The 24,653-nt window shown below is 38.2% G+C and overlaps 1 protein-coding gene across 4 annotated transcripts in view; it reads right to left on the bottom strand.

Annotated features, from left to right (window-relative positions):
• Nucleotides 1-1,019: 1,019 nt before the first annotated feature.
• Mtdh (metadherin) overlaps nucleotides 1,020-24,653 on the bottom strand; it is a 51,216-nt gene continuing 27,582 nt past the window's right edge. For 2 of the 4 annotated variants that reach the window (XM_051202609.1, XM_051202611.1), the window contains 9 exons: nucleotides 23,390-23,455; nucleotides 21,975-22,211; nucleotides 19,115-19,204; nucleotides 16,719-16,817; nucleotides 9,966-10,090; nucleotides 8,014-8,121; nucleotides 5,197-5,337; nucleotides 3,229-3,385; nucleotides 1,020-2,692 (listed from right to left, as the gene is read on the bottom strand). In XM_051202609.1, coding sequence (XP_051058566.1) covers nucleotides 2,622-2,692; nucleotides 3,229-3,385; nucleotides 5,197-5,337; nucleotides 8,014-8,121; nucleotides 9,966-10,090; nucleotides 16,719-16,817; nucleotides 19,115-19,204; nucleotides 21,975-22,211; nucleotides 23,390-23,455 — 1,094 coding nt within the window. In that variant the 3' untranslated portion in view covers nucleotides 1,020-2,621. The remainder of the gene's footprint in view (nucleotides 2,693-3,228; nucleotides 3,386-5,196; nucleotides 5,338-8,013; nucleotides 8,122-9,965; nucleotides 10,091-16,718; nucleotides 16,818-19,114; nucleotides 19,205-21,974; nucleotides 22,212-23,389; nucleotides 23,456-24,653) is intronic. The other 2 variants (XM_051202610.1, XM_051202612.1) reach the window with 2 other exon arrangements.

The raw sequence follows: 24,653 nt of genomic DNA, 5'->3' as shown, positions 1-24,653 counted from the left end.
AACCCTTAAGCCATTAGACACCTTAGAACCTAAATCCTAAATTTTGATATTTCACACTATATTAATAGAGGACTGTTTTTAATAAAGAAAACTAAACCCTGCAATTAATTACCACCCTCTGGGATCTTTAACTCAAATACAAACTGGATTAGCCTATGAAATAATACCATTAGATTTGGATAAATTATTCCAACCTCCCCATCCCAATAAAATACATGCACAAATTAAACACGGTAAAGTACATTAATGATATTTTATTTCAATACTTTCTTGTTGCACTCTCCCAACTGTTTGTTTCTAATTTAGGGTAGGGGGGGAGGATGCAGTTGGAGAACTCTGGCATCGGAGACCCTCACCCCAGCTAGCACAAAGCAACAGGGCCCTCTTTACTGCCACTAATCACTTAATCACCACTAGCTAGATTTCAGTGTTTTCTGAGTTGATGACAGAAACCAGTTCTTCTGTTCAGTGACAAGAAATCACATGAAGATCTATAAAGAGGTCATGAGCAATAGACACTTTAAATGGAACTCAAATAATTTTCGCTTGTATAGCTGCCTCCTTCTAAAAAACAAAATGGCCTGGCTCATAAGCCAGAGAGAGGGAAGGCACAGAGGCCATCTCCACACTGACCCACCCAGGGTACCACTGTGTTTTGTCTACTCCCATGACACATCTCTCCTCACAAAGACCGTATTGTTTCTACCTGGTGTAGGTGCCACTTCCTACAGGAAGTGACTGAATCCAGAGATACTCAAACAAGAAATAAAGTTTCATGTTTGACTAGCCCAAAGAATTATAAGAAAAAGGAATGGTGAGGTGAGGTAGAGTTGAGAGAGTTTGACTAAACTTCTGAGCACTGGCCTTTTGGCACACTCTGTAATTACAAATTCTCCCTGTGACACAATGTGGCAGAGCCCCTGAGGGTACATGAAGCTCACAGAGCCACCTGAAGGCTCCATTCCTGGCTTATCAGTTATTATTTACCCCAATAGTGAAGGCAAATAAAAACAATGCTATCCATTTCTGAATTTATTTAAACAAGTCAATTAATTTAGAAATGCCATTCAAACAAAACTGACGACATGTAAACACACTGCCATGTTCCTGAAACAGATGTTAACACCTGATAAAAAAGTTGTTAATCGCTGGCGAGGAAAGCTGTCCGTTATAAGGCCAGTCTTCAGCAGGACTAAACCATTTTACATCTTGTAGCTTTCCTAGCTGAAAATACTATTAAACTACAGTCAAATAGAAAGACAGTATTTGATGGATAGATCGGTACCATTGGTTATAGCTTTTAAACAGGTTCATTCCTGGCGCCACATGAAAACAAGCCACTCACATCAATGTCATGGCTTTTTTCTTTATCACAATTCACTAAGTGATGTTAATTATGGTCCTTGGTAAAGGCTATTTACAGGGTACATGGCCAAGCATGCACTATTGACAGATACAGAGCGGCCTGCCAGTTTCTTAGAGATCACACAGTGCCTGAAAATGGTGACAGTTCACACGTCATTTAAATCAACACAATTTCAAGCAGAAAATGTTCCTTTTTTGACCACAATTGCAATAATTACATGAAAATTCTTATAAAAAACATGAATCCCCTTCAAGAAATTGATGCATATTCTACGCACTACAGGTTAAGGCAGTAAAAAAATGTATTCCTGATAACTGGAGGTCTCGACAATGTCAATTAAAGCTGTCTTGACTACTTTTCCATTCTCCATCATATGCTCAAAAGTGGTGAGTTATTTCATTTTTAAAGTGAAAAAATTACTAGCAACTAAGAGTTGACACTGGAAAAAATTGCTAGGAAAAGGAAAAATATTAAGTTGGATTTTGCCTGAAAGTTTTCAAAATCATCAACAAGAGCATTATTTGTTAGTTTCAGTCTTAAACATACCAAACAAATAATATAGTTTACCTTTCTTAATTTAAAATATACTGTTATTTTGAATAATTCAAGTAATGTAAGACTATCAAAAATAACTTTGTAAGCCATACGTTTGTCAATTGCATTTTTCAATGTTTTAATTAAGAACTGTAAACTAAACCAAGACAGTTTAGTTAAACAAATGATAAATGACTTTTTATTTGCACTTGTGATTCTTTTAATACAAATTGCTACAACAAATATGTAAAGATATGGCAGATTACACATTTGATCAAAGCACTTTGATTTAAGCTTAAAACAGATCCAGCAGTCTAAGTTCGTGCATAAGATCCAAGGAGCTGCCCACTGGTTTCTAGGCGGCCTTCTTTCTTCTAATCAGAATCCACTATTCCTCAGCTGCAGATGAGACAGGGCACAATCTGTTGTAAACAGGGAACTGTTGTAAAACCAGGATAATATTCTTCAATTAAGATCATTCTTGTTCAATTGAAAAGACTCTCCCAAGTGTCTTCCAGCACTGTAGTATGTATTCTGTTGACCTCTTAATCTCATAAATTAACTTTCCTTTGATTCCATTTTATGGTGGTTGTGTTCAGTTTTGTTTTAAAAATTGGTTTAAATTTATATAAAACTCTGTACATGTTCACAAATTATTGCATAAACAGCATAATCTTCAAGACAGTGTTTGTAAACACATGTCCAATTCAGGAAAAAAAATTCACGTTTCCCGTCTGGCTTTTTTCTTCTTTTTTATTTGTTTTGGAGATTCCCAGTTAGATTCAGACTTGGCTAAAAGAAAAAAAGAAGGGAGGGTAAGGACAGAAAATTTTAAGGAGAATAGTCAGTATGGATCAATAATATGCTCAAATTTTATGTTTTAAGTTTTCCAGTTTTGGACATTTTCAAGTTAGCTATTATCTTTTCCAAGCTAAGGTATTGACTGTAACTGTTTACACTCAGAGTGTCAACCCACAGAAACTGTTTCTTTTCTTTCTTCTCCTCACTCCCACCTCTCCTTGAGATGGGGCAGTATTATGTTGCCTGACAGCTGGAGAAGAGGGAAAGAGAGTAGCAGGCAGCCCCAGGAATATGTGCAAAGAAAAAGGGCAAGGAGCCAAGAGAGCAGACATGCCAAGCCAGGTTCTCATTATCTCCACTGCTCATGGTATCTTAGGAGCCTGGGCCTCACAACTCAGTTCTGGGAGGTTTCAAGGAACCACCAATTTTCAGAAGGCAGGCTTTGCTCTACTATCCTACCAGACACCTAAGATCAGAACCTTTGCATGACATAAGAAAAAGTGCAGGAAGACAAACAAGGCACTTACTCTGCGAGGGAGGCACACTGTTTTGCTTAGCATTTGACTTGGGTTTGTCTGTGTCTTGTAACATCGGTGGCACTTGGGAAGAGCTCTTGTCAGAGTCACCTTTTGATAAGGTAACAGATGGCTCGGTAGAGACAGCAGGTGGAAGAGTCTTGACAGGCTATTTTGGAATAAAATCACCTCAGAATCTTGTATAAATTCCACACAATATTAAGTATTATAGCAATATCCAGAGACTAGCAGCAAGCAAAATTAAAACGGTTTCGAATTAGTTTCTAGGTAGCACTTTAACTCATTTCTGCCATCTAGTGGCACAAGTAAACAAGGCATCATCTACAACAACTATGAATCTAGTGGCACAAGTAAACAAGGCATCATCTACAACAACTATGAATATACTGAAACAAAACAGATAAATATATACAAGTTAAAATTACCAAGAGCTGATTTTTTTTTTTTGGGGGGGAAGCTTTTAAAAATAACCATTACCAACTTGGGCTACCTGACAGAATGGGTAACAGAATGGAGTATTACTGTCTTGGCTACATGCAGGTGGGGGGCGGGGGTGGAAGAGTTTCTGGCATTGGAGGTGCACACCTTTAATCACAACATTTGGAAGGCAGAGGCAGGCAAATCTCTGTGAGTTTCAGGCCAGCTTAGTCTACAGAGAGTTCCAGAAATAGAGAAATCCTGTCTCAAAAAAACAAAACAAAAAACAAACAAACAAACAAAAAAAAAACAAAAACAACAACAAAACCCAACAAAAGTTAAAATACCTAATGACTCTGTTTCTTTATTAACAGCACTTTAGAAAGTTTAATCAATTTCCACTAACTCTGAACTCATAAAAACTGTTGAAAGATAAAAACAGTGAATTGTTTTTATTTTTTTTTTTTTATCTTTTTTTTTTTTTTTTTTGAGACTCCTAGTCTATTAGCCCAGACTGGCCTAGGCTGATTTGAACATGGACGTCCTTCTTGCTGGTCTGCTCGAATCTCCTTCCTAACAAGCAGATACTGCAAACAACAGCAGCTTGTGTGTTCCACAAGTAGACTGTGGGAAGAAAGGGTCCTACTGATTCAATCTTCACTCTTTAGTAATGAGATTACTCCTTTCATAAACTAGTGTCTTCTGACTCACCAATATCTCCATAAAAAGCAATGTCAGTTACAGAGGCACACACCTAAAACCCCAGCACTTGAAATGTGGAGGCAGGAGGATCAGGAATTTATACCAGTTTGAGGCCAGCCAGAGCTATATGAAACCTTATCTAAAACAGTAACGAAGCAAAACAATAATAACAAAACTTCAAAAAAAATTATACCAAATTTTAAAACAAATGTTGGGAAACGAACTGGTCACACTTTGTATAAATGCAGCTGGTAAAAGCACTTTCTCTTAGATCTAGACTTTCAGAAGGAAAAGCACAGCAATTGGGGGACTCTGATACATTGCTTTCTTCTTTTCAATACCCTGTGTACCTCAGGGATCTCAGCACTCCCCCTGCCACCAACCCCCAACCAGGCTTTCTCTGTGTAGCCCTGACTGCCCTAGAACTCGCTCTGTAGACCAGGCTGGACTCGAACTACTCACAGAGATCTATCTGCCTCTGCCTCCCAGTGCTAGAATCAAAGATGTAGGCCACCAACACCTGGCTTTGTTTTTTTCCAACTCAAAAGTTGGAAATCTTTTCACTGAAAGGAGCAGCACACATATAATTTCTCTTTAATCAGCAACAGACTTGTGTGCTTGGTAGGTACTACTATGTAAAATAAAAAGTTATTGCACACAAGCACCAATGTAGTGTAACAACCAATCTGATAGCACTGATGAGTACCCAGTGACAGACAGAGATGCTTTACCCAACACGGCATTCTATCACACTGCTCAGAATGGTGTACAATTGCATACTACTTCAAAATGTTAATTATTATATAATAAGTCAAGAAACTATTATTCTTTAAAAATCACCTGGCTATTTTTGACTAGTACTTCAGCTGGGTCACTAGTGCTCGTGGTCTTCAGGGAAAAGGCTCTCTCCTGTTTTGGATGGGCTTTGGAGGTATTCATGGGAAGCTCTTCTCTGATGTCCTTTTCTAGGTCTTCTGTGTCCTGTAGAAGAAAGCTGAGATTAAATTTCTTCATCCTTTACTGATTAAAATCCACTCTGTTGTGCTAAAGACATCCTAAGAAAATAAATTCACTTCAAGAGGTGTCTGAGCTAGGCACAGTGAGCTCATCCTGCAATCCCAACACCTGGAGGTCAAAGCAGGACAAATGCTACAATTTCTAGACCAGCCTAGGTTACAAAGTGAAATCCTATCTCAAATCCTATTCCCTTAAATTACACGCGCACACACGCAGGCGCATACACACACCTACCTACCCCAGAATGAGAGTCATTGTAATCAATAGACCTACTCAAAGAGAATAACATTCAATTTACAAGAGGCACACAGTGAAAAGGCTGATAATGAAAACAAGACTTTAAAAATAATTTCACTCAGTGGCTTCTTCCAGGATGTATTCACACATACATATACGCATTATAAAGGATATACAGAGAACTCCAATCTGGTCATGACATGACTCAGCCATGCGATTCTAGGGACAAATCTCTCAGCTTCTCTTTTATTTATTCCCTTAACTGTAAAAGTTTGTCCAGGAAATTTCTAAGATTGTTTTAATGCTACCCATGTTCATTGCTTAGACTTTTAAAGTTTAACTAATCCTAAATCACATTACATGCTTATACATATATAGGAAGTATATGCGCTACAATATTAAGTAGGAGACCAACTAAACTGTATTGTCACTTAAGCACACATGTATAAAAGATGGTAGGTGTTTCCTAACAGAAAAGAACATACAGAATTTACTGAGTGTCAAGGTATGGAATGCCAAACTCTCGTGACTGTTCTAACAACTACCTGAGATGACTGGGAAAGTTCACTTCCTGGCCGAAAGAGGGCTCAGTGGGTAAGGGAGGGCATTTGCTACCAAGCCCAACAAACAATCTGATCCCCAGCACCCACATATCGGAGAGAACTGACTTTCTACAAGTTGGCCTCTGACCTCCACACACATGCTGTGGCACAGGGACAGACAGACAGACACACACACACACCATTTTAAAAGCTCCTTTCCAATATTGTTGTTCTATGGAATGTGGTATGACAGTAATAAGTTTGAATAACAACTTAAAATTCTGACGTGAATTTAAGTTCAGCATGTAGCGAAACCCAAAGCATACCAATTTGGTGACACTGGCTAGAAAATGACCCCGACCCTGTCCTTCCCTCCTGAGGCTGGGGATACAGGCACACACCACCATGTCAGATGTTATGCTTGGATAGCAGGTACTTCATCAAAGGAGACACCTTCCAAGTCCCTGCCTATCTTCTTGACGAACTTGACTATTTCATTTATAAAGAAATGGTTCTCTAGGAATAGTCAGACACTGGGGACTCTTGAAAGTTCTGCTTTCTAGTGTTTTGTAAGATCATGTTGGCTTTACACATTCAGGAATGTGTAACCTTTGCACTTCACAATCAAGTGGCTTGTGAAAAGTAATGCCTTTTGGAGTTTAGAGCTGTAACACACACACACACACACACACACTCACTCACTTTAAGACAGGGTTTCTCTGTGTAATAGTCCTATCTGTCCCGGAACTCCAGTCTGGCCTCAAACTCACAGAGATCCTCCTGCCTCTGCCTCCAGAGTGCTGGGACTAAAGGCGTGCGCCAACCACCGCTCGCACGGCTGCTATATCATCCTTGACCTCACAGTAGCTCAGAAAGCCCGTAGACACAAAGTGACAGGTGCTTGACGGCAGCCTCCATTTTGGTGGACTACTTTCCGAAGACTATGTAAGGTCATGATTAGTTGGCAGTATGAGGGAGCCAAACAGTTGTGCCAGCTGGTTTTAGAGGCAGGACATAGGGAAGATGTTCTTGGGGGATGGTACCACTGGAGAGGAGGATTAGAAGGCAGGTAGAGAGGGAAACGAAATGGACCCTGGTCCATTCCAACCAGATGCTGGTGAAGTTGAAGGCATATGTGCAGAAACTCCAGAATTTGTTCTGTCATGTGTGACCCGGTGTTGCCCTTCCCACCTCACCATTTCATAATAAAAAGTACCCATGGAGTTTGATTTAGTTTTAAAGGTGTAAATCCTTGATAAATTTTTAGGGTAATACAATCCTTAAAAACTTATTTATATTTTATGTATGAGTGCTTGGCATGTACACCTGCATGCCAGAAGAAAGTATCAGATCCTATTATGTAGATGGTTGTGAGCCACCATGTGGGTGCTGGGAATTGAACTCAGCACCTCTGAAGAAAAGTCAGTGCTCTGAAGTGCTAAGCCATCTCTCCAGCTCCGGGGTAATAACATTTTATTATACTAATATTATGTAGCAATTCTCTAACATGGCCAAATTTTCATATGACAACTTTCATATTTTAACTCACTGGAGAAGAGAACTGGCTCAGTGGCCAGGGTCACTTGTTGCTCTTGTAAGGACACGGGGTTTGATGACCGTCATCCACTTGATGGTCCATAAGCACCTATAACATCAGTTCCAGAGGGTCTGACTGCCTCTTCTCACCTCTGTGGGTACTAGGACACACGTGGCACACACACACGTGCAGGCAAGCAACATTTTTACAGATGGTTCAAAGGCTATCATTTATCTCTCTATATTGGAAGTGTCTGTGTATCACCTTTCTGTGCCACCCACAGTGGGTGTATCACAATGAATGCTTACTGTTCAGGAACTTTACCTGTGTGAGAGAGTTATCTTCACCTTGCTTCTTCTTTTTCTTCTTTTTCTTTTTAGATTTTCCAGTTGGAAGAGCTCCCTCTCCTTTTTCTTTATCATCATCTGAAACCTGAAGTTATAAGTGAAATACTGAAAACCCAGCCGGTTAAGCTTATATCAGTCACAACAATCACTCTAAAATGACTTCAGTCACTGTGTTCAGTCTTTATCTTCCACTGCACAGAACCAGGAGGGTCAGGACAGCTTGGGCTGGATGAGTTTGTCTCAAAACTGCCCAGTGGACATTACCAACAACTCTCAAATCCCAGATTCTCTCCCCCAGTCCCCTTTTAAAAAATTTTTTTTGGGTTTTTCAGGACAGGGTTTCTCTATATGTTTGGAGACTGTCTTGGAACTCTCTTTCTCAGAGATTTGCCTGCCTCCCAAGTGCTGCGATTAAAGGTGTGTGCCACCACTGTCCCGATCCCCAGATCCCATTCTTAAAGTACCTGCCTGAAAAGGACCACTGCCTTGAAATTTGCGTCCATTAATTTTGCAGTAATTTAGATAAAGACATACAATTTTATAGAAACATACAGTTATCATTCAGACCTTGCTTACTGTATTTTTGAGCAACTGTTCATATTTAATATAGCTTTAACTCATCCCTTTTCTCTTTTCTTTGCAGTGTTAGGGACTGAATCCAGGGACTGATATCTATACCAGGCTAGAGATCTAACATGGCCTAGCACAAGCATCCCCCTCTCTCAGTAGACTTCAAACTTTATTCTAAACCCTTCTCAGATATATTACAGCACATATTAAAGCAGAGGCTAATAAATTATGATCCACCTCAGGGTCAACTTTCCCCCTTGGTGTGTATGTACACACACGTGTGTGCACATCTGTGTCTGTAGCATGGCACTGGCATGGAGGTCAGAGGGCAACTTCAGGTGTTGGGCTTTGTATCTCAGGACGGAATCTTTTTCTGTTCAATGCCATGTGTGTCGGCTCAGTGTTTCCTGGGTTCTCGTCTCCACCTCCTATCTTGCTACAGGATCACAGGAATTAAAGATCGGTGTTACCTGTGTGGCTTCATGTGAATTCTGGGGATTTAAAACTCAGGTCCTCATGCTTGTATGACCAGCACTTTACCAGCCACGTCCTCAGCACTCTCCACACTAGTGTGTATAAATACCTACTTAGTTCTTCCCTGAAACCCTATTTGCTAGTACTTCTCTTAAAATTTTTTTTTTTTTTAGTCATACATATGTATGAGTGTTATGCCTGTCAGTGCTGGAGATGCTATGTTTGGTGCATGAGGTGTTGGATAACTTGGGACTGGAGTAACAGATAACCATCTGTGAGCCACCATATGGGTGTCAGGAATCAAGAGCAGCCAGTGATTTTATCCCTTGTCCCTTGAGCCACATCTCCAGCCCCTAACATTGACCTTCTAACCACTCAACTTTCTTTTAGGCCAAGATTTTCTTAAATCTTTTTTTTTTTTTTTTTTTGGATGATGAGTATTAAACCCAGGGCATTGTACATACTAAGCACATATTCTCTTACAGAATAACACCCCTAACCCAGATTCCAAAATTTGTAATGAAAATGACCTAAATTCTCAGGAAGTAAATACACTGACACTCTTCAGGCTTAATGACCCTAACAACTCTGCTGCTCAACAATTCCTCCTTCCTGAGATTCAACTGTCTCTGCCTCAGGGCCCTAGAATTCTCATTAGTCTGTCTCTGTCTCTCTCTCTCTCTCTGGGGGAGGGGCAGAGAGGAGGGATGGTGCCTTGACACAGGGTAACAATCTCTGTTGTTCTGTGTAACAGTCCTGGTTTTCTGGAACTCGCTCTATAGACCAGGCTGCCCCTGCCTCCTGAGATTAGAGGCGTATGTCACCACTTCCTGGTAATCTCCAGTCTCTTTAACAAATAATGACCTCCTAGTTCCTTATACTTACTCTTTGATCATTAGGGATTGGTTCCTGGGACTTCAGAAGTGAAGCTCTTTCTTCATCTACCCAGTTCCCCCACTCCTCTGCTGGTGCATTCCAGTCTGAGCTGGGGTCAGCAGACGACAAACCATCTAAAAGTTAACACCATGAATTAGTTAGCTGCCATTCTGCCAGAAGCTGAAATTCAAGCCTAAAAATCCTTTTTGTTGAATTAAGCTGCAATTCTAAACTATTTTTCTTTCCTCTGAGCATATTTTAAGAGTTAGCAAAAAGCAGAAACATAACAGCCTTTTTCCAAACGTTGCTAGGCACAAGATTAACTGGAAGTTTAGACACACAAGACACAGTTATGTTACTCTCCTTTGTCAGTCTTCTAAATCTGCACTTTTCCCTGTCCATCTTTACCCTGGACTAAGGTCTGCTCATATTTTTATAACCACTTTATTTCCTGAGGCACAGAATTAAGCTTTAATCATAGCACCAAAATTATATGCCCTCCTGTCACCTTACAACACACTTCCTCCCATCTTTATAAGCTCTTCAAGATTAGGTTCTTCAAAGTCACCAAATCATGACAAGCTAGGTAAGTGCTTTCTTTCCTCTTCTAATAGTTAACTTGTAGCCTCTTAATGTTTCCCAATGTTATGTGCCTCTATCTGACCACTCTAAAAGGACCTGAGCCACTTGCAGGGCTTTGCATACTCTGGTCTCAAACACTGACATTTTACTTAGGAAGCTAGCACTCACTGGGCAGTGCCAGAGGGGAGCACCAGCCTTCAATTTTCCTTGGCTAACAGTTTCCCAGAGTTAAATCTTCCCTCTCTTTCCTACAAACTATTCACTCCCACATACATTCTTATAGCATCCACTTACAGCCAAGTTTTAAGATGAAAGAGGCTATACCTTACTCCAAATAGTCAGGAAGTCTTCCTAGCAATGTCTAACTAAAATAAGTCCAATAAATTTCCATATTTTTTTAATGTTACTAATACCAAATACTAAGTTTTAAAAATATGCATTTTAATACTTCTGGGATTTCTAATCTGTCCCACTGAACTCTTCCTAGGGTAATGCCAAACATGACTTGAACATACATTTTTAGGATCTAGAAGGCAAATATACATGTTTTATGTTTACTGCTATTTTAATTTTCACAGGTCAACTTCTTACAGGAGAGATTCTCACAAATCTTCACAAAAGTTTTAATACACATTTGAGAAGACCAAGAACGATCTGAGAGGATGCTCATAAGAAAAAACAAAACAAAAAAAAAAAAAAAAAAAAAAAAGCCCAGACAAAACCCTTCTGCATATATGATCCCCAAATGTATGTGAGAAACTCATATTAATAGTAAGCATATCGTCTCAGAATTGAAGGCGTTTATCTGCTCATTAGATAGTTCTTTAAGTAGGTCCAAAAGTTAAAAAATAAGTAGAACTTCTAGTGAGGAAAATGTGCAACAAATGATCACAAGTGTCAAGTATGCTACAAAAAAAGGCAGTCTTTTCCCACCTCAAAATTCATTATCATGCATGTATCACGAGCAGATGGAAATGATATCCAGTCAGTACTTCAGAGCACTAGTACAGAGGTTAAGAATGACATTGTCTAAGAAATGTTCATTAATAACCCTTTATCATTTAATGCGACACAACACTGCTTTAATCCACACACACCCCACTCCAATCTTTCTTTCCTTTTTTTCAAGACAGGGCTTCTCTGTGTATATCTTGGCTGTCCTGGAACTCTGTAGATCAATCAGGCTGGCCTTAAATTCAGATATACCTACTTGTGCCTCCAAGTGCTGGGATAACCACCCAGCCTGCCTGGCTTTTAATTCTTTGTTGAGACAGGGTCTCTATGTAGCCTTGGCTGTCCTGGAAATCGCTATATAGACCAGGCTGCACTGACAGGGATTAAAGGCATACACCACCACACCTGGCTAAATTTATTAATTTTAAAGGGCTCTATGCCAACTTCATGCAGTTCTGACAGGATGATGTAAGATACACTTGTAGCAGCAGTTCATAGCAATATAGTAATCACTCAACAAAAGGCAGCTACTGATTTTACTGTCATTGGTGACATTAAAACCAGTTAAAACAGATAGATTTTTGAGAAATCTCCATGAGATACACTTTTTTTTGTTTTTAATACTAAGGATTCAACTCAGAGCCTTGCCCAAGTGTTCTACAACGAGTTAAACTCCAGCTCTGATATATTTAATACATCTTAAACATAGAAATGTAGTCATGTTTATTTATTGGTTTTTTGAGACAGGGTCTCTCTATATTGTTTTGGAACTTGTCCTGGAACTAGCTCTGTAGATCAGGCTAGCCTCAAAACAGAGATCGGCCTGCCTCTGCCTCCCAAGTGCTGGGATTAAAGGTGTGCACCACCAAGGCCCTACTTTGTAGTCATTTTTTATAAGCACAAATGGATCCAGTAGATGTTTACTGCTCTTTTTTTTTTTTTTTACCAAATATTTGTTAATGATATTGTTAGAGGATTTCAAATGTAAGAGCTTTACTGTGAGAGAAGTCATTGATGGAAAGCTCTGGAAACTTGTCTATTAGCCATGTCTCTGAGCCTGACTTCCAGAAAATAAACAAATACAAAGTTTTAGACAAGTACAAAGAGTTTAGACACTAAATATGCAGCACACTAACACACACCTATTTCCCTAATGAATACTAACTATAGGGTGTGTGGGGAGGGACAACAATCTAGTTTAATACTCGGTGAATTCAAGCCTGGGAAACTACTCTCTGATTCAATTTCCATAAAAACATTAACAGAAGTACAAATCTGTGCTGACTATATAAAAACCTATGCTATTTTTCTCTTTACTGAATGGAAATTAATTTTTTAATTAACTAGGATCAAATAAAAACTACTTAATAATTTAGTAACCCAAACCTAAGCATTACTATCCAGAGATTTTCCAATGAGCAATTCTTAAGATTCATAGATTTAATGTGCTAATAAACTATGTAGTGTTTCTGTTTTAGTAGTGATGGTATTTGAACATGGCTTTGTGTGTGCTAGGTAAGCTCTTTACTAATGAGTTATATCCCCAGCCCTAATGAACTTCTTAAACATAATTTTCATGCTAGGTGATGATGGCGTATGCCTTAAGTCCCAGTACTTGGGAGGCAAAGGCAGGAAGATCTCTTTGAATTTGAGGCCAGCCTGGTCTACAGAGCAAGTTTCCAGGACAGCCAGAACTGTTGTTACACAGAGAAACCCTACCTTGAAAAAAACAAAACCAAAAGCATAATTTTCTTGAGAATGACTCACAGTGTATTCTATTCATTGATTAAACAGAATAATTTATGAGTCTGTCAATGCCTTTTAATACAGAGCTGTATTTATTTATGTAGTTATATTATAAGGGCAATCTGCTTATGGAATAATGTATGTAGGTTCAAGAATAGCATTGCTAGTCTCAACCTGGAGATCAGCTATTTCTTTTTTCTTTTTGAGACAGGTTTCTTTCTCTGTGAGTAGTGTTGGCTGTCCCGGAATTCACTCTGTAGACCAGGCTGGACTCAAACTCTCAGAGATCTGCCTTTCTGTCTCCTGAGTGCTGGGGTTAAAGGTGATGGCCACTATGCCTGCCTGACAAGGGATCAGTTGTTTCTATCAGAAAACGTCCAAACAGTGAAGTCACTCTCCAGTGTTAAGACACAGATTCAATCCTCCACTGAGTAGCCTTTTGCTCACTTGCCTCCCTCTTGCCACCAAGTTAATGTGCCCCTTGCTGCTGCTGCTGCTTCTGTCCTTTCACTTGTAGCAGATGGTTATGGATTAGAGACCAGCGGCTCTCCAAGGACATTCCACGCAGCAGACTGGGGCTATTGGAGCACCCTGCCAAATGGACTGAGTAACCACCAGGTTTGCCCCACCATGAAAGACACTATTAAGGGGTTGTTGATCCTAATCTGTGAAAAACTGATATTAAAGCAATCACAAAATATTATACAGTACATCCTATGCATTCAGGAGTGATAGTTAAATTCAACAAGTATAATATCCCCAAAACAAACAAAGCAAAAAATTCCAAACCAAGACCACATTAAAGATGATACACATATATACAAAAATAAAATTCAGACAAAATGTATTAAAAATAAATTTTGGATATAGAAGGCTATCATTATGGCATAGCAAACTTAAAGATGGTATTCTTGGTATTTGTTCTGTTCTGTTTTCTGACACAGGGTTTCTCTGTGTAGTCCTGAAACTCATTTTATAGACCAGGCTGGCCTCGAACTCAAGAGATCCACCTTCCTCTGCCTCCCAAATGCTGGGATTAAAAGTTTGTGCAACCATTTTTTCTATATTTTAATTTTATGTGATGTGTGCTTATCTGCACTGCATATAACTTTGTGCGTCATGCCCATGGAGGCCAGAAAAGACTATTAAATTCCTTGGAACTGAAGGTACAGATGGGTTGGATGCCATCATGAGGGTGCCAGAACTGAACCCAGTTCTATACGAGCAGCAAGTGTTCTTAATACCTGAGCAATCTCTAGGCCCACCAGGACCACCCCCAATAAGATTAACACTTACCTATTCACTTTGTGTGTCTATATGTGTGTACATTTATGTAGTCATGAAAGGACAACAGTAAGAACCAGTTCTCTGCTATCATGTAGGTTTTAGGGATCAAACTCAGGTGGTAAGGAAGGCTTGGAGGCAAGTGCCCTTGTCCAGTAAGACATCTTGCCAGAACACATCTGGCTTTAAGCATCTAGAATCTCACCAACACACTTTTATATATGTAATTTTTCTTTCTTTAGGAGCCAACATGGTTTTCATGTTAGAAAGCCCGCATACAGGTGAGGTAAAATGTCTAGTGGATGGCCTGCAGCTGCTGGTCAGTGGTCTTAGCTCTCAGCAGCCCAGGCCCTTCACTGCTGCTTTTTGAGTTCTGCACTGCAGAGATGATTATTTTTCCCAAAAGCAGAATTTTTTCTTTAATATACATCTTGATACATTATAATCTGTAGAGCATTCTAAGACAGAATGGATTCTGTTCTATTTTACAGTTCAATATAGATTTCAAAACAAATGATAACACTCAAAACATATGAAATACTGTATTCTAGACCCAGGACTAAAACTAAACCTTCCAAATAAGTACCCTTAGTTGGGCATGGTGGCACACACTTGTAATCTGAGAACTCAGGATTGAGAGTTCTCAATCCTGCAGCCAACTGGGCTGCAAATTGAGACCATGTCTAAAAATACACCAACACAACACAGAACAAAATCAGTCTTAACTCCATCTTCTTAATCTTCAGACATGGGCCTGTCTAATTACCTTTCTAACCTGACCCCTCTCACCCTGTCAGGACTCTGCTTCAGTCTCTGTTGTAAGCTTGCCTCCCTGACCACCAGAGTCACTGTGACTGGACCACACCAAGAGAACAAGTGGAGCAAGACTAGCAAGGTTTGACTCCCATCCTCTTCCACTTAACTAGCTGGATCTGCACAATGAGTGAGAGACTTCTTTCTGCTTCAATTTCTTTTTCTGAAAAGTGTGAGGGACAATAGCATCTATTTAATACACTGTTTTAAGTATTAAGTGAGGTGCCCAGTCCTGGGCAGACAGTCTGAGTTTACTTTTATCACATTTACCCTCACCCTCACACCAAACACTGTAAAGGCATGCAATAGCAGGGTTGATGGTGCATGCCTTCAACCCCAGTGCTCGGGGAAGCACAAGAGGTGGGTCACTGTCAACTCTAGGCTAGCCAGGTCATTTAGTCATAATCCAGCCCCCCCTCCCCCGCTCCCCAAAGGGGTACTTCACATATAAAAATAATCGAGTTTCTCTTTCAGGAGGCTTTAACTCAAACAAAAAAAATTATTAAAAAAAATTTCAGAAGATAATTTCAAAAATAAAAAACTACACAAGAACATTAAATCTCATACTTTCTTTTCTAAAACAAAGATCAAAATAATGGAATATATACAATGTAGGAAAGAATGTGACATAAAATTCAGAGGAAAGAATTCTGAAAAGTGGATTTATGGGAGGGGGCCTTAGAGGTTTTTAATTTTAAATGAAGATGGTGAGCTTTTTCAATATGAAGACTATTTTCTTTTTCCTTATCTTACTTTTATTTTTTTAGGCAGGGTCTTACATGTGGCCCTGTCTGGCTGGAATTTCAGCACAGAACAGATTGGCTGGAACTCACAGAGCCTCTGCCTCCTGACAGAATGCTGGTGTCACAAGGCCCAGCTTTATTTTATCTTTTCTTCTTTTTTAATGAAAGGGTTTCTCTGTGTAGCCCTGGCTGTCCTGAACTCAGAGATCCGCCTGCTTCTGCCTCCCGAGTACTGAGATTAAAGGTGTGAGCCCCCACTGAGATGATTCTTTCTTATAAACTTATGTCTCTGTTGGAAATTGGGCTATGAAAGTGGTTGTCTAGTAGTACAAAATGTGCACACAAGACAATAATTCAAAGTCACTGCTGTAGAGTCTATTCTTTTAAAATAAAACCAAAGAAATAGAATTATTCACTTAAAACAGAAAAAAATAAAAATTAGACCTATAGAACTGTGAGAAAACTGAAACTGCCTCAGTCATAATGGAGTTAGTTTAATTCCATAGATATTTAGAATCAAGTTCCAAGTAGTACAGCTAGTGTTCAATTATATTACTATGACAAAGACATAAAGCATGAATTCAGGATGCTAGAAAGAAAATTCTGAGGAAAGTAACTGAAAAAATTTAAAAGGACATACTTAACCCAGACCATTCATCATCGATATAGGGTTGGTTACGGCTAACATCCCACTGATAATCAGAAGTGGTAGACTGAGAAACTGGCTCAGCAGTAGACCCTTAAATGAAAAACGAATGCAAAAAAATTAAAAATGGAATTTCCTAAGGATGCTTCATAACAACAGTTCTATACTTTGCACATGGACTTTATTTCTCCTAAAAAGAAAAATTTAGAAACAGCAGAAGGAAAAATAAAATTGAGGGCAATTTTAAATTAAGTATGACAATAAATGTTCTAATTCAACACCACCACTCATACCAATCAGAGCCTGACTTTCGTTATCTGCAAATGTCAATGTTGGAAAAAAGCTCCATTTTTCTTCTTAAAGGTAAAGTAGTAAAACAAAATCTTAATGCTAGATGCTTCAGGGTATCCTGAGAACTTGGAAAAATGATTAGAAAATGTTTGAGTTAGCTCAACTTTTAGGCCATAGAGAGAGTTAAAGAAATAGGATTAACCAGAGAGGTGAGACAGAAAAATCAAGAGAGAAGAGTTGTTCAAAGCTGAGAGAGTTAAGTTCAGGCACATTTAAAAGAGTAGAATCTTATTCTAAGTGTGGCTGCTGTTTTCTTAGAGGGAGCGTGAGAAGGAACAGGAGCTGTGAGAGGTGGGGTTCCAAGGTCTCTAAGGAACCAGACGAAAGCAGCACTGGCCCAATGTCCAGAACTTTATGTAAAAATCCGGATATATTTTGGGGCATAATAGTCCATGGAAGTAAAGTCAAACTCACTGTCCCATTAGCTGAGAATACAAAAGAAAGCATCCTACTATCAGGTATACAGAGACACATACACAGAAGACCTTAGGTGACTCTCATACTCACTTTGGATTCAGAGCCACTGATAGGAAAAAATGGTAAAAAAGCATAGGTCTCTGTTAGTATAAATAAAACTAACGATCACTTCTTTCCCTTAGTCTTCACCAATCTATAAATTTCTTCTTGCTTATAGATAAGCTTGCATTTCACTAATGATTACTCTCATTATATACTCAAAATAGTAATATATTTTAATGTAAAATTTAGCAGAGTAGACACTCAGCTACATAACCATAAATGTATCTGCACTAACTCCTGACTGCTTTCTCTGAATGGATGTATATGTTGTACAGTCATCAAATGGAGGAAGCAATTAACTTGCACTCCTGGAAAAGAAATGTGGTTGATACCTCCAAGAGTTAGCAAACTACATCTTGTGGGCCAAGTCCAACCACTGCTTTTGATTGGCCCATGAACTAAGAAAAATTTCATATATATTTGGTTTTATCCCTTGAGACAGGGTTTCTCTAACCTTCTCTGTCACAAACTTAAATTCTGTAGACCATGTTGGCCTTGAACTCACAGAGATCAGCCTGCCTTTGCTTCCTGAGAGCTGGTATGTGCCAACATTATCTAGCCAGAATTTTTAAGTGGTTGAAAAAAAAAAATCAAATGAATAGTGTTTTGAAGGCAGAAGCACTCATTTGTCTATTATCTCTGGTTGCTTTTTTGTTATCACAGCACAGTTGAGAGCAGTAACAGATAGTTTGGCCCATAAAGCCTCAACTACTTACTACTGCTTTTTGAGGAAGAAGTCTGCTGGCCCCCATTCTAGACTAGTGTTCCAAATATCACGAAATAACATCATTAGTGAATGAAGTCCATGGGAAGCTATGTGAACCAAGTAGTATAAAAGAAGGTGTCCCCCTCCCACTTACATAATAATTTGTTTAACATAGGTAGCCTTTGCTGATTAACAAAAGAGCTAATCATTTAAGAGATGTGGGGTTAGTACTACCAATAATAGTGGATGCTATCAGTCACCAGGTCCTAAGACATTATTGTGTATGTGTGTCCACACTATCGGACAGGCTTATAAATTCATGAGGAAGAATGAATAGGAATATGGCAAATTCAACCACAAGTTTGGTAGAGTGTCCAGTAACAAGAGCATGGTCCTAACCACATGGTTTTCAACCTGTGAGTTGTGACCCCTTGATTTTACATTATGATTCATAATAGTAGTAAAATTTAGTTATGAAGTAGCAACGAAACTAACTTTATGGTTGGGGACACCACATCATGAGAACTGTATTAAAAGGGTCCCAACATTAGGGAGGCTAAGAATCACTATTCTAACCTAAAGGCAAAGGCCTTCTAGGAGTATTATTTATGAAAATAAACTCCAGAGGTAGGCCACAGAATTTAAGTCATTGGCACGTAAGGGCTTGGCTGTCCCCTTCAACGTAAAGACCTTTGCTACTTCATATATTAACTATGTTGATAGTAATATTTGATGCTAATCAATTTTTCAAATAACAAATGCTAAAAGTAAACAAATGTTTTGTTTAACTAAATGAAAGACTGTTTTCACATACCAGAGACAGCAGAGTTAAGTGTGAGAGATGCAAAAGAAGCAGAGTTCTGTTGAGAGGCACTCATCCCCCTAGCCACACTAGACCAAGCAGCTGGCAAAATAAAGAACGTCACTTGCAACCTTCAATTTGCAATGAAACTCCATAGATGTACAGATTTAAAACTATGACAGCAACATTTAAAGCTTATCTTAAAAAACGAGAACCAATAATATAGCAATAGCTATTATTTTACTAAGTGTCTACTACGTGTGTGGCTCTCTTTATAATTCTAATCCTTCCGCCAACCCTGATAGGCTGTTTTAGAGCTAGCAAAAGATTTGCCAATACTTAGAAAACTACTTAGCTATCACAGGAACTTAAAGTCACTTTATAAGCCTACTCTTTCCACTATACAAACCATGTCATTATCTATCAAAATTAAGCAACTACTTTAGATGAGGCACCAAACTTGGTAGCTGACATTCATTACAATCAATCATCACAATTACTTAAATATGAGGTACATCTTAGTTACATAACTAAATGTTCATTAATTCCAAATAGGTCTGTCCAAACAAGCCTATACTCATTCTAACTTCGCCATGCTACCTTTTTATTATTTTCAAGATATTTCTCTGAAAACAGAACTCTTAGGTCAATTAACAGGCTACATACATTTGTGGCCCTAAAAGACTTTCTCACCTAGTGACATTCTAGGTGTTTAAGTACACGTCTACACAATGACAAATCAACTAGCATGCATTCTTACTCGACATGACTGTATTCTCAGCACACATACCTCCTCATGTGATCAGTCATACCTGCTTTTCCTCAATAAGCTTAATTTAATGCAGTTCTCTTTCAATTAAAACAAAAGTCTTGAATCCAATCCATCTAATTGGCTGCTTAACTTTATCTCTAACAACACTAGGCAAACATCACCTAATCTACATTCTAACAGTAAAACTACATAGCTCTGTAAGTAAACTAGAAATATATTACAAGGTCAGTCAGTGTTCCCAACATGATTACATAAAACCTGACCTTTTGCTAAGCATGAGATGATACTTTCAGTATAGTAATTTGTTCTCCTTTCTCTGTTGAAAATGGTATAAATTTAGGAATATCTCTGTAAACAGATTTGGAATTTCTGCAGTTTTTGGACATCAAAGGTGGGAGAGGAGAGCAAATTCGGAACAGTATTAGAGAATGAACTGCAGTTTGCTTCTTGAGGGCATCGGTCTTTAAAAAGGGCTGGAAAGCTGAAAGTAAAACAAGAGGTTGTGTTTTTTCTTGCAAGCTGCGAACTTTAATAATCCCCAAATAAAACTAAATTGTCTAAAATACCTGCCATAAGTAAAACAAAAAACTCCATGTCCAAGTGGGGCATGGTGGCTCACAATTGTGTTTCCAAAACTTACTTAGGAGGCAGAGGTAGGAGAATTGCCTAAAAGTTCTAGGCTAGCCTTGTCAACACACAGTTCTCTAGGCTTGCTACAGCTATACAGTGAGACTCTGACAAAACCAAAACCAAAGCCCCAAAGGGAAAGAAAAAATTGAATTACTATGTGAGGAATTATAACTCAGTTTTAAAAAGTCAACAAAACAGCATAGGGCCATTGGACAAATGGCAAAGAATACAGATAATGGGTAAAAGAAACATAAATGATCAATTAAATTACGGAAAATTTTCCAATTGCATCAGTAGTTTAAAAGTCAACCAAATATTTATGCATTTTTTGCTTATCAAATCAGAAAATACTTAAAAAAAAAAAAAAAAGTTCAGCCTCAGTAAGCAATATGATCAATGGGCACACAGAGGATGAAGTATGAGAGTCTAACAATACGATGACCACATTCATGTTTGCTTTCAACACAAATCATTCTTAAAAAAATCTATCTATCCTAAACAAATACACTAAATGAAACATTACCTAAAATAGTTTTTAAAAAGTCAGTCTCCAATAATATGGAAATAGCTAAATAAACTATGTTACATTTAAATAACGCAGCACACGAGGCCATTAAGTAAACTTGCTCATAAAAGCAAGTAAAACTTTCCTTATAAGTCTGGGGATGGGGAAAAGGAACACAAAAATGCACATTCAATTCAGTTATCTAAAAACCAATAACTACACCCAGTAGGAAAAAAACCATAAATTCAAAGACTGATTACAGCTGCCAACTGGATGGTGTGATAATAATTTCCCCTTACCTATTTGCAATTTTCCATACTTAATAAAAATTTGTTTTCCTATAACATACATGTTGCTTAAAACACATCGTCTCTCAATAGGAGAACTAATTTCTGCCATTAAAACCCAGGGAAAAAATAACTTAATACACTTTCTACAGACTATAAAACAGATGCTATAAACCTGTCTAGTACTTGTATTTACTATTTTTATTTACACTCAATAAAACTATTAAAATCTATCACATCTACTCATATATTAACAACTAAGTTACCCATCCTAAGGAATGAATGTGACAGAGAACATGGAAATACTATATAGAAAGCAAATGAAGTCAACTGTGTTGGTTTCCACTTGCTCTGTTCCATGGAAAAGACTAAGGTCACTTAATCATTCCTATTACTTCTGCACGGCAGGACTAGTATTTCTTCTTTTTTTTGTGTGTTGGCAAGACAGGTTCGCATGTAGCCCAGGCTATCCTCTAACTCATTATGCAGCTGAAGCTGACTTCCTGGTCCTCCAGCCTCTACCTTCTAAGTGCTGGGATCACAGGCATGCATTATTATGACCAGCTTAGGAATGTTTTTAATTGATAGTTTGCTTTCTATCACCAATCCTGAAAAATCCAAGATGTGTTAGATTACCAATTTTAAGTGAATTACATTTTTTCCCCTATGAGTTCTTACCAATGCCAGAAAATATTGAGCGATCACTCCAGTTCCTTCCCCAGTCTTTCCCATTGGCATTAGCATCAGCAGTGTCTTGAGTCCAAGCAGGTGGTTCTGTTTTCCTCTTGCCTGCAGAAGCAGGAGGAACAGAGTTCCACTTCTCCTCACCTGCACTCATCTGTGAGGACAGTTTTACAGACTTTTCATTCCAACCTCCTCCATTGACAGTAAGATTTTCATTCAATCCTGAAGAAACTTAAGAAAGAAAGTAAAGATTAAAAACAGATACATAATTTGTTAAAAATGGGGCATTTTCAAGTTTCTATGATAACTCGGCTTATGCTTAATCCACTCTTCCTTCTTACTGTCCTTTCAGTAGGTTAAGTATAAAAAATAAATTATACAGTTATGACATTATTACCAAAGATCCCTTCTAAAGTTTGTTTCTGAGATAGGGTCGCACTTTAGCTCACTTTTGTCTCATGGTTCTCCTACCTCTGCTTCTACAGTGTTGGGATTACAAGTATGCACCACAATACCTGACTAATAGATCACTTTTTGATTTAAAGTCAACAGAAGGTTAAAAGGGAACATGCATACTAGTGATGTTCTCAATGTGAAAATGACAGACTGAAAAAAATACTCTAGTTCATCATGAATACTCGCCCACTATGAAGACTTTTTAGTTACAAGTTCTTTCTTTAAATATACTTTTGTATATTATAGTATGTTTAATGACTACACATCACAATCAACTAAGAAATTTAAACAGACTCTATGGCATTGGCCCACCCAATTAAAATGAGGACCTTAAGGACAGAGTCTTTTTTTTTTCCCCCCTTCCTAAACGTGTAGCCAGGATTGAGATGCTTGGGTATTAAGGAGTGTTACTAAGCTTCATATGAGAAGGTGTTTTTCTTTTTCTGTGACACTTCTGCTTTAGGCTGGCATACTGCTCCAGAAATGAGAAATGAGTGAATTAGATTAATTTATTTATGAAGCACTCAATAACTTTAAACTATCACAAAATATTTGATACCATTAAAGAAATAGCCAAAAATTTACAAGAGCTATATTTTCTTAAGATACAGACTAAAGTCTCTTTATCCCAAATATGCCTGTATTACACTAATGTCCAACAAAGATCCTTCTATATTGGTTTAAATGATGCGAGCAAGACCAGAAATTGCACATAAATTCTTACTGAATGTTTTTATATACAGGAAGGGAAGGAGCTAGAACCAGACAGAGTGCAAGAGAGCTTCCATTCCCATTTTTCAAAATCTCTGCGCTATGACCACATTAATGTAGAAATTAAAAGCCACTTTAACCCCCTTTCTTTCCTGCCACGTCATTCATGTGTGGAAAGAGACATGCATGCAAGTTTCTATTTTGGCGGGCCTTCAGTTTAAGTTACATGTAATTTCTCTCACCCTGAAGTGCAGAATCTCCTTTTCCAGACTTAAAGTTGCTAACTTGAACATTTAGATGAGAATCACCTGGGTTGAAATAGAAATAAAATTCATTTAATACTAAACAGGCCACTATGCACATTAAATGAGGAAGAACATACAACTGTTATCTATAATAAATTGCTCCTTCAAGTGCCAGTTTTGACATTGAAAACAATGACTTTACAACTTATTTCACATGTCCACAGGAAACTGAGTCTCTAGTTACCACATTTTTAGTCAGTTAAAATGTTGGTTCCTGGAAAACTGCCCCATTATAAGTTATTATAAGCACTGTCTGTTACTCTGCAATGCTTGTAAATTCTGAAGGTTCTTTTAGTAGGAACTGGAGAATCAAGCTCTGAAATTGGATTCAACTTTTCCTCATCTCAACATGAGCTGCCTTTTCAATAATCCCAGAAGCAAGCACATAATTTAAGAAGAGCACTGCCAGATTTGGGATTATAACAGGAAATATGACAAAAAATGAAAATTATATGTTCTAACATAAAACTCCAACTCGCTGGCACAAAATAAGCATAATTATTACAATATACCAAAAACAAACAAAACTAACTCAATATACCTATGAAACATGAGGTACGAACAAGGTGGGCATGCCCAAATCAGAATAAAGATCACCAACAAAAAATACTAAAACTATTGATATCATTTGACAGCAGAATGGATAAGGAGAACTCATTGCTGTACTATGGCAGTAAATTTCAGTAAGTTAGTAAGCAAATAATAACAACAACAAAAAACCAAGGTAAGAAGGTGATCTGCTAACCACCAGGGGTAGAAAACAGAGAGGTCACTAAAGAGAAAGGAAATAAACCAGTGCTTTGCAGCTAGTGAGCAGCATCACTTTGCAAAATGTTAGCAGCACAAAGTGACTCCGCAATCAATATTGGATAGTCTGCACAGCTGAGTTCTTGGTAGGAAAGGACATTGGCTTAATTATCTTTGAAGTTTTGGTCTATCTTTATGAATACTTAAAAATGCCAAAAACCAAATCAAAACTAAAAAAAACTGGGGCGGACAGACAGAACCTGCACTGACCACAACATGCTTATTTCATGTTGGAATGAAAGTGCCCAACATGCAGAATGGTGATAAATATTCCATTTAATCAATGTCTTACTCACTGTAAGAAATGGAGATGTAAGAGGACAGGGGCAAAGCAACACACACGAGGGAAGGAAGCAACAACATTTTCTAATGTGACTCAAGGCAGAAAGGCAAA

The sequence above is a fragment of the Phodopus roborovskii genome, unplaced genomic scaffold (genome assembly GCF_943737965.1).
Source record: "Phodopus roborovskii unplaced genomic scaffold, PHOROB, whole genome shotgun sequence".
Classification (NCBI taxonomy): domain Eukaryota; kingdom Metazoa; phylum Chordata; class Mammalia; order Rodentia; family Cricetidae; genus Phodopus; species Phodopus roborovskii.
This window is presented reverse-complemented; position numbering and strand designations above follow the sequence as displayed.